This window comes from Athene cunicularia (assembly GCF_003259725.1).
Source record: "Athene cunicularia isolate RWA chromosome 4 unlocalized genomic scaffold, athCun1 chr4_part3, whole genome shotgun sequence".
NCBI classification, from domain to species: domain Eukaryota; kingdom Metazoa; phylum Chordata; class Aves; order Strigiformes; family Strigidae; genus Athene; species Athene cunicularia.
In genome coordinates, this window is record NW_020799100.1 from 14,931,858 (window position 1) to 14,950,476 (window position 18,619).

General features: G+C 48.4%; 1 protein-coding gene across 1 annotated transcript in view; it reads right to left on the reverse strand.

The window, feature by feature from the left end:
- Positions 1 to 18,619, reverse strand: part of GPC3 (glypican 3) — a 141,112-nt gene that overhangs the window by 52,282 nt on the left and 70,211 nt on the right. The window contains exons 4-5 of the mRNA XM_026848867.1: positions 9,907 to 10,040; positions 6,984 to 7,109 (exon numbers count right to left, since the gene is read on the reverse strand). Of these exons, the coding sequence (XP_026704668.1) occupies positions 6,984 to 7,109; positions 9,907 to 10,040 (260 nt within the window). The remainder of the gene's footprint in view (positions 1 to 6,983; positions 7,110 to 9,906; positions 10,041 to 18,619) is intronic.

Sequence of the window (18,619 nt, forward strand, 5' to 3'; positions counted from 1 at the left end):
ATAACAATTAATTTATCCCTGCCTTTCAGTTGAAAAGTATTTATTCAAATGTAGCTCCACAATTTAAACAGCGTGGTACCCCTTGCAGGCTCTCTACTATCTTTGTTCACTGAATCACACTTGTTTGAGGGAGCATTTGGGGGGCAAAGACAACACAGACTGCTAGAAGACAGGACTACAATGCAAAAGAGGAGGTTTTATCACACAAGACAATAACAAAGCTTAAGAGAGCAGCATTTCCAGCACCCACGATCCCCCAAAGCTGCTCTGCATTTCAAGACATGACTCACTACAGGCCATGTGGGCTGGTGACACTAAGTCCTCACCACATAGGAAGCAAGAAGATATGAAAAAGGAGAGTTAGGAAAGAAACATTTCTCCCCCACACTCCTGGCAGGAACCCAAATGTTATCTCCAACTGGTTTTCGTGGGTCAGTAAGGGTGGGGACAGTGGTAATCCCAACATTTTAGTCTCTGTGGCCCCTGCTGCCTTTGGTTTAGTGGGACAACCTTAGTGTCACATCAGCAGTAGGAGCCAGTTTCCAGTCCACTCATCTGGCCCTGCAGACAGGGAGTAATAAGCCTCCAAGAAGAGGTGAAGGAAACCATCTTTCCCTGATAGTTTCCTCTGTAAAGAAAGATGTCCAGAGATACCTGGTCAATTATACCAGTTACCCCAGCCCAGACATGAGCTGGGTGTGGGTTGCAGTCCAGACAAGCGCAGGTCCACCCCGGGTGTCCTGTTCCATACGAGGTGCATGGTCACACCATCCCTTGACCATGTGCAGGCATCTGTTACATGGGGGTGCCAGTGGCTGGGGAGAGGTGGAGTGTATGGCTCTCAGGTGCCTTCCTGGCTTGCAATGTGCACTCAGTTTCTTGCTTGCAGTCACTGCAGAGCTCACAGTGCCGCAGTCAATTTACACCACCAGAAGCTCTAAGCAAGCTTCTTCAAAAGCAACCAGGAGGATCCAACACTCTCAGTGGGGAGCGTTCTCACCTAAATAAAAAAGGAGCCATTTTCTGCTGGATTTCCAAATGTCAACACCTTGCAGCCTGGTCTCACTACCATGAGAGCCCTCTGAGATCCTGCTGTATCAGTTCCCTGCCAAAGGGAAGTTTTATCACTTCCCAACCATCCTGTGCAACGCACTACAGCTGGTAAGCATGCTGCAGGTGTTAGTTTGGTTATAAATGTGAAGTCTCAGGTAATCGCCTGGTTCTGGGAGATGGGACTTTAAGAAGGAACAGCAAAAAGTGTAATACAGCAAAACAATAGGAGTTTCTCACATAAAAAGACAGCCTGAAGTCTCCCTCCGTTCTTACTGCAGTTGAGTAAATTTCAAGACAAGTAGATCGTGGAAAAATCGGCTAAACCTGAGACCAAGCAGCAGGTTTAACAGAGGAAGATTCATGATCGTCATTTCTGAAATACTCTGGAAACAATTACGGCCACTCAATAACCCAATGAATTTGTCTACTATCCTTTCATTATAGCTTACATTTGCTACAAAGCTGTGTTTTATGTGCTTGAAAAGTTATACAGCCTCCCTCCTTGGGACTCCATTGTATCAGATATTTTGCAGCACTGCCAGAAATAACCAAACCCTTCATGAACTAAAGGGTTATTGCTGGCATGGAATTTTCTTTGTTCCAATTACAGAATCTCATTTTTCTCTCTTGCTTCCAATTGTACTTTCATTGTTTATGATTTGTATGATTAAAACAAACCACACTACACTGGCAACAGCAGGGAAATCTGAGACTTCTAGCTTGAAGAAGAGAATCTGGCAAGGTGCTAAAAATATATTAATTTGGAATTGGTATAAAGAGAACAAGAGTTATGCGGGTGATTTAGATTGATGTTCAAGTTTGTCTTGAGAAATTTGGAAATAGTATCTAACAGTAATATTTAACGTGCTTACAAGTTTTATGGTGGGCAAATGCTGCTGTCATTCTACTCAGAACAGCTTGAAAGGAATACACTCTTGTAAGCAGATTATTAAACTCTGAGAATCTAGATTTTAAGAGGCTTTTAGTATTAAATGCTGCAAAACCCTGATACTATATATAAGGCTCAAATCACCTTTGAGGTTCAGACGCCTGACTCCCATAGAAACTGACCTGAGTTCAATATCTCAACACCCACTTGACTTAAGATGAAGTCTTTAAAGGAGCTAATTACTCAGTCAGGACTTCAGTGATAAGAATCACCTTCTGGTTTTTCTCTACATTGGATGGAGATAAAGAGGCTGGACAACATCTTCTCACCTCCCACCACCACCAGTGTGAGGGCAGGCGCAAGGATGGGGCATGAAGACAGAGGCAAGGAAGAGCCATGATGGCAACCCTTGCTTAGGAAGGTTTAAGCTGTTGCACAGTCACCCTGTCTACATGTCCAGCCCTCTGCTATCTCAGGGAAACACCTGCCAATTAATTGAGCCTAGGAAAGCTGCAAAGAGGTGCACAGACATGCAGACTTGGAGGGAGATCCAGCAGGTCCAGTCCTCAGCTACCACAAACACTGAAGCACCGTGACCCCTCAATAAGCTCTTTACAAGTGGTGGAGTGTGCCACATGTGGCTTTTCCTGTGAACCTCTGTGGCATCCCATAAAAGCACAGTATGTTTTTACACACTTTGTAAAGTGTGAAAAGCAGTAATGTGTTGCCTTTTATTTTTTCTTCTCACTTTGGCTTACAGTCTTCAACCACACAGTAACAGCACAGCAAAAGACACAGGCACTGCTCTGCATGACCAGAAAAATCAACCTTCCTTGTATGGTTGCCACTGTTTGCAAGCCATTACTTCAAGGCACCATGCCATAAACCCCCTAAGGGATGGTGATCAAATAATTAACCCACAGATGAAGCCTCAGGAAGGAAGATGAATTATTGTCCTTAGATGGTCCAACCCGGAGAAGCAAATGAGATGGACAAAGGACCCCATACACTCAGGAAAAGAAAACAAAGGATGAATCATATTAAAAATGCTAGAATACACAAAGCAGGATAACTGATGCTGACCCATCAGCAGAGCACATTGCACGTCATCCTCACCACAAGCCAAGGTGTAAAAATCCCTCAAACAGGTCCTCAGAGCTCTTAACTTCAGGGGCTTGCAAGGGGCTGCACTAGGCAAGGAGTGCACCCACTTCATGTATAAACCTGCTCCATTGGCAGGAAATCTCAGAGCCAGGGATGAAACAAGAACATAGCTCAAGTAGAGTTAGACTTCAATCACTGTGACAGGCAAAGTAGAGCCTGCACAGGACTGCACTGAAACGGTTCATCGTGTCAGGAGAAAAGCCCAATAAGATATTCCAGCCAGCTGCATTGCACTGGAGTCCCAGACAAACATGCCACCTTTCGCCAGGGCAGAGGGAGTTAAGAGCAAGGAGGAAACAGAGGACACTTCAAGGCTCAAACTGGGAAATTCCGACTCAGTGGAAAGACACTGAGCATGTCCAGTCTGCGTGGAGGAGGGACACGCTCACTCTGCTGATAACAAAGCACTGGGATACACCAGACAGGGTAAATACCGACTCAGAAAAACCACAAGAGGAGCAGCGTAGGACGCAGAAGGGACTGTTTGAGTGAAACAGCAGGATACACGTTGTCGGTATTATCTACTACTCGAGTGCATTGGCAAGGAGCTGTGAAGTTGCTATTCCGGGCTTGATTTAACATGTTATAGAAATAGGACTTAGAATAACAAGCAAATTTTGTCATGACAGAGTTCAGGAAACAGATGAACAAGTAGGGCCCTTCTCTAACTTAATTAACACTCAGATCCTGCATTAAAGATGTGAGAGATAAATAGCCACAAACCCTACAGGAACACCATCAAAGCCAGACATGCCCATATGGATGCTCACTGATACAGCAATGCCCAAGCATTTTTATCCATCAGACATGGAAACATGTGGAAACATAGCATCCACCCAACCTCTGCTCTCCCCTGGTCTTCACCTGATGCTGCAAAGCTTTCAGCAGCTTTGGCAGGTGATTTCTAATCTGGCCTTAGCATGGGCACCTTGTATTGCTATAGGAATGTCTCCCTTGAGCCCCAGATGCCACTAGACAGGGACATGGGTCTTCCCTGTGGATGTCACAGAAACGTGAAGGGGTCTCAGGTTGCATGTGGTGCCCATGCTCAGGCAACTCCATCCCACCCTGAGGTGAAACATATACAGCTACAGCAACCATACACAGCAGGTTAAGTGCAAGGCATGAGCATCTCCTCCCGTCCTGCCTGCTGAGCTTTCAGTCAGGAAGCTCTGGTTTGCAAAAACCAATGTCTAACAAAGCAAGAGGAAATCATTAAGGTAGAAAGTCTATTTTACATGCACAAAACCTAGAAAATCAGATCCTTCTTTCTGGCAGCCGTTACACATGTGGGACAACTACCAGGACAGCATCCGGAAATTAACACTAGATACCCAAAAAACATCAAGTTTCTTGCAAAAAGTGGCAAGATGGGGCTTGACGACAAAAAAGTGCACATCAGTCCAGCAGGAGAATTGCTGTAGCCATGCCAGAAACACTCCAGTATATAATGCACATTCTCAGAGCAGCTTGCGACAGAGCTCCTACACTGTGAACAGCTGCTTGGCTCCCTCTTGGGGAAAACACTGAAATAAAGAAACTGCCGGTTTGGGGTACTCAAGCACCATTACCTTAAACGCTCCTGATTTTGAGGAATCCTCCCAGGCTCTCTGAAAGAGATGCCACGCTGGGAACTCCAAGCACGTGAAGCAGTCGGTTTGGGCTCCACATGAAGCAATGCAATTGGCTTTAGAGACCATTTTAACTACATATTTGCTTCTATTTGAAACATTCTGCAAATGGGTCCTGAGAGAGGAGCACCCCAGACCATTATTTTAGTTCAGCTTTATTCAGCTGAGTACCCCCTGTGGTTTCATCAGCAGAAGCACCACCAGGTATGAGATACTTTCTCAGACTATGGTCACCCTGGGAAGCATTATGGCTGCAGATGCTAAAAATACAAGGTGGGAAGGCAGTCGATGCATTTAAGGGGCAACAGGTATTTCCATTTTGTGCATCCATTTGCTCTCCCTCCTGAACACTCTGCCTTCGTGGGGGTGTTCAAATCTCCTCTGCGAGAGCCATCACCCACACTGCTTTCTCTGCCCAGCCAGCAAGAGTCTCCCCCTCCCAGACACCACTGATGTCCCTGCAAGGGGATGGTGGATTTAAGTCAGCACCCTTCTCTGCTCTCAGCAAAAAACCTCCAGTACCTGCCTGCAAGGGAGTTGTTACTAATATTTCATAGGAGCTGGCAGAGCTGGTGACATCCGTGCAATACATCAGAGGGAGCAAGGAGGAGAGGAGCGGAAAGGCACGCTCTCTTCAAGAACAGCAGAGGATTTAATACCCAATTTAACAGACAGGCAGCCAGGCTGAAATCCTGGTGTCCCCTTCATGCACACACACTTTATCCTCTCCCTGCCTTGCCCCCTCTGCTTGTTGTGGTACCTATGTGACCTGCCAAACTGTTGCCACTAACACTGCAGCACTGCAGGAGGGTCCCAGGGTGACATCTCTGCCTACGCCAGCCCACTGGTATTCTCAGCAGAAAGCTTAAGGCAGCTATCATCTAAAGTCATGTTGGATCTGCAAATAACTCTTACATTTACAGAAGGATCTGGACTCAGCACCTTCCCACTGCTGCCACTTCTCCCAGCCATGGTGTCACCTAGGTCCTCCCCCACAAAGCTGCAGTGTTTACAGCACTGTTTAAGAAGTTTTAATTAACAATCAGTGAGACAATACTGAAAGAATCTTTTTTTTTTTTTTTTTCCCAATTGAACTTCTCATTTAGACATGGAAACTCAAGATTTTCCAGAAAAACAGATAAAGGACACATTTTTCCTTAGTCAAAGTAAGTACATTTTATTAAGTGTGTGATCTTAGATGCTTGAGCAGGTTTTTTCAAAATATAGTTTGATGCTATTTTGGTGCCTTCAGTGTTTCAGGTCAGTATTGCAAGTACTGGCTAATTACCACCTGAGGTTACTGATCAAGAAGTCATAATTAATATCTCAACATTTTACCACTTCCTGATTTTATTTCTATTTTTTCCTTTATGCAAACTACTTAATAGCAAAGGATGCTTTGAAAAGTAGGGTGATTAGAGGAGATTTATTTATATTTATAAAATATATTTCCAAATTCTATTTCCACATTTTTTTTAACACTCCTGAAGGGCATCTTTTGCAAGAAAAATCTCCATTTCTCTTACGCTTCCTTCCCCTTTATGCTACGAATCCTGTATTTGCCTGTCCTCAGTAACCTCACAGTTACCACCAGGACATCCTCAGAACCAGCCAGTGGGGCACAAGCTGGGTGTGAATGACTCCATCCAGAGAGGACAGGCAGGGCTCAGCTGTGGGAGGACGGTCAGATGACAGCAGCAGCACCACCAGAGCTCAGTGGTCCTGACCTCCTCCAGCACAGAGCCATGGCTAAGGAGAAACTCAACAAGGTGATCTTCCTCCTCTCCCCTGGATGGGGCAGGGGACACCAGTCATGCTCTCCTGCTACCACTGCACGGAGCCAGGTTGGAGACATCCCCACCCCAACACAGTGGTGGTGGCAGTGCCCCCATTGCTACTCCGGAGGAGTTACCCAGGCACCGTGGTGCACCCTCCCATGGGAGCATGGCTGCGCTGAGCTGCTGCTGCTCTCCTCTCTCTGGCTCACCAGGATTAACCCACCCCAGCCAAAACCAGTCATGGTTGCAGTCAGGCTTTTCAAAGCAGAGTGCAGACAACTCAGTGGAGGGCAGCACACAACCGCTTCTCCTCTCTGTGCAGACTTTGCACATTCATCTGAGCTGACACCGGCTCTGAAAAAGGTTTCTTAAGGGAATGAGCAGTGTCCTGGTTACAGACCACACCTGCATCCAGTTAAAAAAAAGATAAGTGGTGCTGGGGAGAAGGAGGGAAAGGGAGATATTCACCTCTCCGCGACTTCTTGTCCATTCCAGCAAAGAGTGTCATTCTGAACAGCAGAGCTGTGGTTGCAGATGTACTCTGGCAAGCTGCTGTAAAAACTGCTGTGGGACTTCAGCTTCATAATGAGTTCCCTGGAAGAAAGGGGGGGAAAAATGGTGTTCAGTTAAAAGAGGAAAAGAAGATGAGTTTGGTGCATTTTAACTAGTGAAAGTAGTGACACAAACACAAGAAAGCAGCTGGGTGCAAACAAACCATGCTACTTTCTGACCTCAAGAAGCATTTTGCATCGTCCCCTGATGTTATTCAGTCAAGGGCTGAATTTGTGCTTCTTAGGGCAAAACCATCTGTGATGGGAGGGATGCTGGGGCAGCAGAACCTGAGCCCAACCACGCAGCACACCAAAGCCAGGCACACTCTCTGCACTCTCACAGCCCCTAAGGAAAGGTGCTGCTGGCTCAGGCCATGATACATGGGGTACATCTGAGCGGTAAGGGATAAGGCTGCCAGCAGTCCCCTCTGCTTTGCAGAAGGCACTGGAGGCCCTTCAGGAAAGGACAGCCTGGTCACTGTCCGCCTGACATCAGGCACCCAACATCCCTGCGAGGGCAGGTGGCATTTCTGGTGGCAGAGCAGAGCAGACACTCTCAGTACAGACCCGTACAGACGGATAATGCAGGGTTTCATGCTGCACTTTCAAAAAGGCATATGCTGGGCTGGCCATGGGGTCACAGTCTGCATTTGAAGGGGCAGGTTACACCCAGCAAAATGAGTCTGCCCCGGGAAGGCAGGAGGAGCCGCAGGAGCAGTGCCTGTGCCAGACAGAGGGGATGCAGATCAGGCTGCACCCCCACCCTGCGCCCTCCCTTCACAGCACCAAGGACCTTTGTCCCCAGCTTTCAGCAGCGGTCCAGAGGTGCCAGGACACAGGCTGGCCCCAGGGACCCAGAGAGCCACCAGAAAGGGGACAGGAGCTGTGGGAGCAGGATATGCCCATTCCCCCAGCCCAGGTCTGTCCCCTCAGGGGCACTCAGCCACGTCACCAGGAAGCACTGGCAGATTTAATTAGGTAAATGGCACAAAAAGTATGATAATGTGAATAGCAGGGACTGCAGGAAGTAAGACTTGGCTTCACAGTCTCCTGGCTTGGGTTCAGCACATTTTCCCCTTTGGCAAGAGGTTATTTCTTGGCCTCCTCCCTCCCCGGGAAGAATGACAAGGGATCAGCACCTCGAGCTCCGAGCACTCTTGGGGGCATCCCCTCGGTGCCCGCAGCGGTGTGACCCCCATGTCCTGCCCGCTGTGGGGAGCTGCCCCACAGTGCCAGGTTGTCAGAACAAGCTTCGGCAGGCTGGGGCGCAGAGGGGGTGCCCAGCTCCCTCCATCCCTCTTTGCTTAGGGATTTCGCGGGGTTCCCTCTCCAGACTAAGCCCCCAACTGCCAGCTGGGGGCAGACGAAACAAGGAGAAGCCACCCCAGCGCCAGCGAAGGCAGGCTGCGCTGCTCTGCCCTTGTGCTAGAGGCGGCGGTTTCTGCCCTGATCGGACCCACGCAGCCCATGCAGGCAGAGCTGGCAGCCGATGGAGGCAGAGGGCCACCAGAGTCCTCCCTCGGGTCACCAAAACGTAGTCTGCCAGGGTATCGCAAGCACCAGCCTGTCCATCACTGGCCATGCCAATCCACAAGGGTTTGCCTGACGAGTCAAAGCCCCTTCAAAGGGTGGGAGTTCAGCCCACAACCTCCCAGCAGAAATTGGAGGGGTGCTTCAGATGTTCACCTCCTGCACCAACCAGCTCCTACACTGGGCTTATGGTAGAGCAGGAGGTCCAACCAACATCATTTTGAAAGCCAAAGTAAGGCAGGATTCGGGTCTCCAGTTACACCAAACCCCGAGCAGGACAAGCCTTACATTGCCCATCGCACCCAGCTCCTTACATCCCAGGCACTGCCTTGCTCCCTGTCCCACAAACCCCGGCAGCACTGAGGAGAACGGATAGAAGAAAACTTTCCTGGGGAGCAGAGCTCCCCGCCGGTCAGGGAGGGGAAGGGAGGGGAGAGAGCCCTCTATATCTGCAGGTATGAGCTCACATAATTCACAGCCCTCAAAGGACATCTCTGGCAGAGCCTGGGCTGTAACCCTCCGACGTGTTGAGACAACGGAGGAATGCAAGCCCTGGTGCTATATCTCATGGAAACTGTATCAAGAATGTGTCCCTGTTACTCTTTAAAGCAAAATCCATCCAACTTCATTTACCCCTGGTTCCAAAAATTGCCAAGCTTGCCCGTTTTCCGCAGGGATTTTTCTTGTATTCAAGACAGCAGTAAAGGCACCACATATCTCTGAGCGTGCTTTCAGCTCCGGAGGGGAGATGCTTCTCCATAACACATCAGCGTGAGCCCACTGAATTACAGCTTCTATCTGCAGAGGGAAGGAAGCACAGGGTGCACTGCCGGCAGTGGAGGCACCTGCTTCACTTTGAAAATAGTCAGTAAAAGGCTGTTAACATTCCTGAACTACCATAAAAAACTTCACAAAAAAAAAAGTGAAATGAGTCCTCCTTACCTACACACACAGTGCTACATGCAGCGTTTCAGGCTAGAATGACCGTTTCCACCTATAACTACACCTGTAAGTATTTCCAGACAAGATGTTCAGTGTATGAACCTGGGTGCCTGGCGATTGCAAAAAAAGCAAAGCAAAGATGAAAAGCAGGAGGCAGTTTTACAGGTTAAAAAACACACATGTAGACACCTCGCTGCATTTCAGAGCCAGCCATGGAGCAGCGCTGATGCTCAGAGTCAAAACCAGCTGCAGGTTTATGGGTAAGGGAAATAAAGAGCTCTACCACTTGCTTCCACGGGGCCATCCTGTACAGCAACTGCTCGTGCAGCCCCTGCCACGGGCAGCACGCTCAACCCCAGCATTCTCACCTTCTCCTGCTGGACAGAGTTTCTTCTTGCTCAATGTGACTCATCTTCAGAACTTTCTTGTCAACAAAAAGGTCTTCAGGGTAATTAGCTGATCGATACTGCCTCTGCTGAGCATGGCCACATAACCGGCTGATCTGGAAAACACAAACACAGCGGCATGAGGAAGTGTTGTGACCAGAAACATCGCAGGAAAACAGCTGAGATGCACACGAGCTGGTTTGTCATCACATCACCCCAATCTCTCCCATAGCTCACGCAAGCACCTGAAAGCAAACTTCTGCCCTAAGGATGCAACCTCACTCTTGTACGCACACCCACAGTGTGGGAGGGAAGGCAGTAAACTTCAGGCAAGATTTTTGGGCATCAAAGTGCCCCTGTGGCTATCAAAACCCTCAAGCTGCAGGTGTGACTGGCAAATCTCCCTGTGCTGGGTTCAACTCATGCTGGCAGGAGTGGGCTTGAGATGTTGCCTGCTGCTCCTTTGCTGAAAGCCACAGCATCTCAAGACACCACACTCCACCTCTCTATCTGGACTTTCAGGAAACACCTCCCCTCTGAAGCTAAATCCTAAAACCCCGGTTCTTCATCTCAAGGCAGCTCAGCATATGCATGACTGCGCTGCAGGTGCCCAGGGATGAGCATCATACACATCGTTACTAATTAAAAAAATCAGGGCCTAAAATACAGCAAGCACTGTGGCCACACAGCCCAGTCGTACCATGGGAGGTCTTGATTAACAGGGTTCTGTTAATGACACAAATTAGTTCATTAGCATACAGATGATTCGGTAACCGGCTGCAGCAGCGAGGGAAGAAATCCAAAACGCCTCATTAAAGCTCTCCCGCGTGGCCACTGTCCCGAGACTCAGCCAGCAGCGCCGTGGCTGCCGCTGCAGTCCCTGCTGCGGGTGGATTTGCAGCCATTTCCTTCTCTGAGAGCCCATGGAGGGACAACTGGCCCCCCAAGGCACCACTGCCAGTGCGAAACTCACCTTTTGAACCACCCTGTGCTACTCTGCAGGACTCATCCCTGCTGGGTTGTGAAGGGAGCTCGGCTGACTGCCAGGGCCACGAAGGCACCGCAGGTGACACCAGCCCCTCCTTCCTTGAGCCTCAGCTCACCACCCGCATCCAGGCTTGGGACCAACCACGTACCCATAAAATGCCTCTTCCTTGCAGCACCTCATTTATCTTCATACCACACCAAACCAATGCAGCCAGCTAAACTCCTAGTTAGCCACACTCCAGAGGCTAAAAGCCACCCAAAGCTACAAGCATCTGATGTGTAAAGAGAAGAGATTAATCCTGTTCTATTACATCCTGCGTTTGGGTGGGCAAATAAATTAGTATTGTCACCTCTTTCATTATCAAGAACAGCAGCTTGTTTGCTCAGGCTGCCATACAATGAAGAGTAAAAGAGAAATCTCCCAGGAGCCAGGCACTACCATTTCTGGTTCACAGCACAGTAGGAAGAGATGCTGCCACCAGTTCCTGCACCTGCGGCTCCCTCTGCCGAAGTGGCTCCTCCTGCAGCTGCTGAGGAAGCAGCTTCTGCAGCATCTTACCTTTTTTTAATTCTGCTGCCCTTTCTTAGGTGTGTTTCCTCTCTGCCTTGCCAAACCCAAGTCTTGCAGAAGAATGTATCAGCCCTACTGCCCTCCCTAAATCACGTGGCAGGCTTAAAAAAACAGAGGGAGGAAGGGAGCGAGAAAAAAAACCAAACACCACATTTTGGGCTGTTGTCTTTGCCTTTCGGGTTTTCCTTTAGCACTCATCCATTTCCCCCAAGACTTACAGGTAGTCCCCTGAGTCAGACTGCCAAGACTTGGAGGAAATCACAGGGCAGCAGGAGACGACGTGGATAAGGGCATTTGGGACACACGAGACCCCACCGCTGCAGAATGGGGCTGCGCAGCCTGTGCTGGCTGGTGTCACCATCCCTGCAATGGACAGATAAGCAGGAGAGCGCGAGGAAGCACGGGGATCTGCGGACCTCCCCCCACAAAGGCGCCCTCCGAGCCCACAGAGAGGTCAGAGATGAGATCTGCCATGAAACCACCTCAGGGAAACACAAGGTATGCAAAAGCCATGGGACAGCAGGCACAGAACAAGCAATGCCACAAAAGCAGCATCACTGCACCCAAGCTCTGCACAGCCACGTAAAGCAGAGGAGAGAAGTGGAAAAAGGTTGGGTATTTTAAGCTGTCGTCTGTGATGACTCCCTTTGATTCTCCCCAGCTCTGTGAAAAGCCTCCCCCTTCCCTTTCCAAATCCCGGCTTTCAGCTGGAGAAGCCTATTGAACCCCCAGAGAAGAGCAAGTCCAGGATCAAGGCTTTTTTCCCCAGGATGCTGAGACGCTCTGAATGAGAGGGGAGGGACAGCGTGACAGCACGAACAATGGCACCACCCGAGAGTGTGCTTCAAACAGCAAAGCAGCGGGGTTGCAGCCCCTCACAACTCCTGCACGGGAGCTGCGGCTCAGCCGCATCCTCACAGCCCTGCACAGCATCTGGGTACCACAGGCTCCCATGAGGGATGAAACCACAAACAGGACTGCGTTAGCTCTGACACAGGACAGCAGAATAAATCTTCATGGATAGAAGGTGGAAAGTCTGAGCAGTGCATCCAAGTTTTTACTTATTTATTTATTCAAGTACCAATTAAACTTTTCAGAAAAAAAAACCTAAACCAACCAAAAAACACCTCTGCAGCCCATCCTCCAAAGTCACAGTGAAATAATTGTCACATTTTAGTCAAACAAAAACCCGGCTGAGATATGAACTTTAAATAAAGTGAGAGAATGTAGAAGTAACAGATTGCCTGCTCATTTGCAGGGGGTGGCATCGTGTGCGCTTTTGGGGGGAGGGAAGGATTTCACAAACCATCTGCTTAAGTCTGCTGGGCCACAAGCAGTCCTGGGACAACAACTCAGAAATCCTGTTTCAGTCTTTCCCCCTTTTTGAGTCCCTGCTGCAAACTCAGGACAAACACATGAACCCAGTTTCCCAGTCTCTTTCTCATTACTGCTTTTTTTAAAGAGAGATCCAAGTTTTTAAAAATCCAGAAAAATGCCACTGCAGGGTAGTCAGAGAAGGGACAACACAAGCCTCAGACCTGGAGGAAATAAAAAGCGTGATGCTTCAGCTCTCCGGGCATCGCTTGCTTTGTCAGGAGCAGCAGAGCAAGGACAGCCTGATCCCTGGCAAGCCGGTATGCTGCAAGAGTGAGCAAAAGGAAGGAGGCATATCGAACTGCATGTGCTAAACTAGTAATCGAGCGACAGCGGTAATACGTGGTTGCCTCCCACCACACAAATATAAATGTGAAATTCAAAGCAAATTGACAGAATGGAACCACCAGCTCTTCTCCTCAGGCTCCACACACTATCAGCAGGATCGTAAATACACACAAGTCCTTATCTACAATATATTCAGTGCAAGAGCCATGCAGCCTCTTATTTCATGTCTCACACAGTCCCAGAATGGGCTGAAGTTTGAAACAGCAGGCCACCAAAAAAAAAAAAAAAAAAGAAAAAAAAAAAAAAAAGTGTAAATTAGATGGCAGTGTGGTTTTTAGGCAACAAAAGTTGGGGGTTTTGTTTGTTTTTAAGAGAATCTGCCAGTCCGCTGAAAAACTGCTGCGAGGGGACACAAGGCAAGCAAACGCTTCCCAAAGCCCTCAACTTTTACAAGCCCCCAAAGCCACGGATACTATAACAGCCAAAGCAAAATTTCCCTGTCCCAGCTCATTAACAGACTCACTAATTACCCTCCTCCATGCGAATGTGACCCAGGCCACAAGGGGAACACTTTGCCTCCTGCCAACCACTACCCACGACTCCATTCCTTCACTCCAGCTGCAGGGAGAGACCATGCGCCCGGTGGGGCAGAGCTCCTCGGAGACCCCACGGTTCCCCAGGGTCCCCGTGGCGGAGGGGAACACGGCTGGTTCCCCCTGACCGGGAGCTGCACGCCGTGTAACGGCTCTGCTTTAGGGGGAACATTGATTTGAGAGGAGCACAGGGACAAAGCTAATGGAGTAGCACTATCAGCCCAATTTAATGCTTCCCCATTAATTTAATGTTAAGAGGTGACAGAGGACTACAGGGAACCTGCTTGCAGCTGCATGGAAACGATGCACCGTGATCAGCCACGGACCAGATCCACCACCACGACTGCAAGAGTGTAAAGCACAACACTGGTCCACGTGGGTGCCCACAAGCCAACGGAAACTGGGGCCACTCAGCTAGGGATTATGTAAAAAAAAAAAAAAAAAAGCCAACAAATAGTGACCACAGTACCAGGTTCTATGCAAAGCACCACAGCCTGCGTGCAGGTGATGGAGGGCAAGGCCCCCGCAGGCACCCCCAGCCCGGTCACGGCAGGATGGCATCGCTCACAGCGTCAGGAACACGGATCAAACCTGCTCTGCAGCCCAGGCACAAGGCAGGGAGGCTGCGTGGGGTAAAAACACCTCTCGCCTGGCACATCAGCAAGCAAATCCAGGGGGGGAAAGATTGGAAAGCACCACACGTGATCCTCAGCACCAATCTGAGCATCACTTTTAAGAGTAAGAACGTTTTAAGAGTAATTTTCTAGGAGATTTTAAAAAAAGCTAATCAACTTCCCCTTGGAAGAGAAGAGAGTGCATTAGAGACTGTTGAATACCTGCTGCTGTCGCTTCTTATTCAGCCCATGAGCTCCACTCTGCTCTAAAAGAGAGCTTACTATATTTGACCTTTGCTTAAACTTTACATGGAGTTTCCATTTGTCTTCTCTGTGAACTCTTCTGCTTATAGATTCATTCTCCAGGAAGACACAGTATTTTTTTCTCCCTCAAGGGGATGGCCTCATTTTTGAAGATTTCCTCCCGCAATCTTCCCCGCTCTCTGGAGTTCACGTATGTCATCTCATACCTATTCCCAAGTTTCCTTTGAGAGAAGCTGCGCATTAAACTGAAAAGCGATTAACTATTGTAATTGATTCGAACACAGCCTCTGAAAGAGTAATTTGCTACAGCATGCACAGAAGAGACAACCACAGACCTCAAGAAAACGTGCTGCCTTCGGAGGAACCAACTGGTGCCCATTAAACCCTGAGCATCATTCAGCTATGGAACCCAGTTTGACCAGTAAGGCTGAACGTCTCAGTAACGCAGCTGCCTGCATCGGTGCTTCTTCCCCAGTTCTTTTTAACAACCTACTCTGCTACACATCATGCGTATTATTAGCATTATAAAGAACACATTTGTGCCCTGTTTATCTTCAAAGTCACCATAAAAGTGAACCTGAAGTCTATTACTCAAGCGCTGCTATAGAAATCCGCTTAATTAAATTCTAAAGGGCTTAAACCAAAAATATACATTGCGATGATGTGGGATAGAACATAAACTTTTTAATAGTAGTAACCAAGCACATTTACCATTTCTACAGGTGTAATAAAAATGCTAATATATGTTAATGTTTAGTCTGTGGTTAATGTTTTGTCTTGTTAATTTCCCCAGGGCTTTTATTACTGATTTAAATCTGCCACACTACCCCAGTGATTGCATCGCCTTCCACAAACTGCAACCCACACTCTCAAACGAATGCTGATTAACAGAAGTGAAGAAACATTTAGCTAGGACAAACACTCTTATTATATGCTTGTAATCATTATATACATTTTGTCAGGAAGATGGGAAAGAGACAATTCCCCGCTCCCTCACTCTTCTCACAGCGGAAAATATGATTATGGGCATAAAAATGAATTTACAAGCCTTTATTTTAGGAAGCACATTATTAACTAAGTAATGATTGTTCTCTGGTTCCAGGCACTCGAGCAGAAGGAACAAACTGAATATGATAACACAGATGTCTTCTACACACATCTGACCAAGATTCCTCATTAATGGAGTACTGAACATTATTAATCAGCTCTATAGCATTATGATTGCCATTATTCAGACATCACCTTGCAAGGATCACGTAAGAGAGAACATCCTAACTCACTCACGCAGAGCAGCAGGAATCACAGGAAGTGACCTACTCTCCGTGCCGAGGAGAAGAGCGTTTAATAATGCAATACCTTTAAATAATGCAACACTATAATGTGTAAAATGCACACAAACACTAATGTTTAAAATAACAGAGCACCTATCACATCAGCACCCGCGATGACGCCCGACACGTGCTGCAAACGCGCTACAAACGCACAGGGACCCCTGCAGCCACCAGACCAGGTCACGCTGGAGGCCATCACCACTTGGTTTGAAGACCAGGTCTTCAAACTCCTGCAGACCACGGAGGCATTAAGGAGGTATTTTTAGAAGGAAATACAACTTCATTTTTATATCCCATCCTTTGCATAGATGATGACACTTTGCAGAGGCTCAGTGTTACAGCAGGAACACGGGGCCGAGGGAGGACCTATGGGTGCCCCCTCCCTGGCTTCATTTCTGGTCTGCAAGGACAGCTTTGGCCACTGACCGAGAGAAAAACAAGAGAGGGCTCAAGACTCGATGGAAGAAGGGCCAGTGGCACAGCCACCCCTGAAGATGGCAGCTGCTGCTCAAGGCGCTTGCCATGCCCCAGTGTGACCCAAGATCAAACTGGTGCTGGTTCCTCAGGGTAAGGGGCAGGATGTGTTCCCCACACAGCCACGTGTATTGATGTGACAGGGTGACACAAAAGCTGTCAGGTCTGATGCAGCACATGGTTACGTAGTCGCTCTACCCCAGAATCTGCGGAAGGGCGTGGGTGCGGCAGCTCAGAAGAGCAGTGCAGAACGCAAGGGACCCTTTCAAGGGTTTCAACCCTTGGTGCTAATTACTGAAGCTGGATGATCCCCATCTGCACTTCTCCCTGCTGCATTAGGGTTCAAATAGCTTAAATCGGACAGAGATCACCACTGAATTTCCACCACCACTTCCATTAGGACATGCCTCCCTGTCCCCAGGAGGACCTGATGCTCGGTGACCCGTACATGTGCCGCAGCATCCAAGGCACCTCCACAGTGTCCCGCCACAACCCGACCCCTGCGCTGACCCAGCCTCTCCCAGCACAGGATGCCCCTTCCCTCAAAAGAACCGTGACCTCAGCTGGAGTTGAGCCCTTTCAAACCTACATAAAATAATGCAAACAAGATGTTTCTTCTTTCTGGCATCCCCAGCATGCAGCGTTTAATCCACTAAAGAAAGCTGCTTTGTGTTTAAGCAAAAGGCTGTTTATTGTTATTTATAGGTAGAGAGGAAGTTGGACTAAATGATCACAGTTGTTCCTTCTGCCTTTATAGTCCATGACATATAATTAAAGCACAACTTTTCAAGCCAGTGTTTCCCTCCAGTTTTTTGTTAATTCCACGTTTAACACAAAATTTGGTATTTCAGTTCTGATGGTCAGACTGACCTCGGTAGCAAACCGGGTGTCCCAGCTAGGGCTTCACCCAACCCAGCCAACAGACTGGGTGAGACAAGAAAAAAGTATTTGCTTAATTTTCAACACACACTTACGCAGTTTTCCTAAGCGCAGACATTTCCTGGAACAGGGCCCCGTAGCATACTAATGCACCCATTATGGCTTTAAGTTAGATCTGTGCAATATGATGTTTCTTAGACAACCAAACTAAGGCTTTATTCTTGGAAAGAGAAGCCAGCCTTGCCTAAAAGGTGACAACACATCAAAAGGGAAGATGTGGGACCAAAATCCAGAGAGCAGTAGGAGCTTGCTAGACTGACCCAAGCCAGGTTCAGGAGCAAAATGCGACAGCACCTGAAGCCCGACTCCTGGTGAAGCCCCGAGTGCCCGATGGGCTGTGTGGCTAATGTGGGGGCATGGCAGAGGCTGAGGGCATGACTGCTCCTGATCTCAGGCTGCCGCTATGCCTGCGGGACTCTGATTCCCTGAGGAGACTGAAGATGCTCCAAACTCAACCAACTGATTTGAACATTAGCACCAAATCATCTAACTTGCCAGAAAATTTGGACTCAAGGTAGCGAAGCCCATTTCTGCTAAAGATGCTAAATACATTGCAATTACACAATTGTGCTTTGTGCATACTGTAATACTTGCACAATTGCTACTGCAGACCCCTACAAGAACCTCCTGCTGCAGGCAATTAAATCTACTCCATCCCAATAGAGTGAGAAGCAAAGCAAGGAATGGGCTTGGGGGACTACCCGTTTCTACAAAGAACTTTAAAAAAATTTACTGTCTGCACTCTACCTGTTGTAGAGTGCCAATAAGTGAACAATAACCCCTTTGAGAGCACCAAGTTCACTGCAGGCTTCGGCTCTCTTTGAGCCGGTGGTGAGAAGGCTGGGACTGCCCCATCTCACCAGCAGCCGGGGAAGCGGAGCCCGGGTCAGCCCCGCTGCCCGCAGAGATGCCCCCACCACCAAGGCTGGGGCGATGCGAAACAGTGCGGGGCAAAGCTGGGAAGTACCACAGCTCCAGGCAAGGGCCTTGCGCTTGTTATTTTCCTTCCCCGGGTTAATTGGTTTCCTTCGCAGATTTCTGTGGGTTTTAATATCGCATCATGTTTGCGCCTAGGGCACTACAGAAAGGAACAATCTGAGAGAAATAAATTCCTAGCAGCTTAATTTAGAGAGGAAAAACAGATACCTGCCATCAGTCTGGAACATAAGCCAGCAAGCCGGAGACAGAGCCTATAATAGGTTATTTAACAGCAGCCGCGTCAGCTGGGTTGCAAATGTGGTCAATACCTACAGGTCCAAC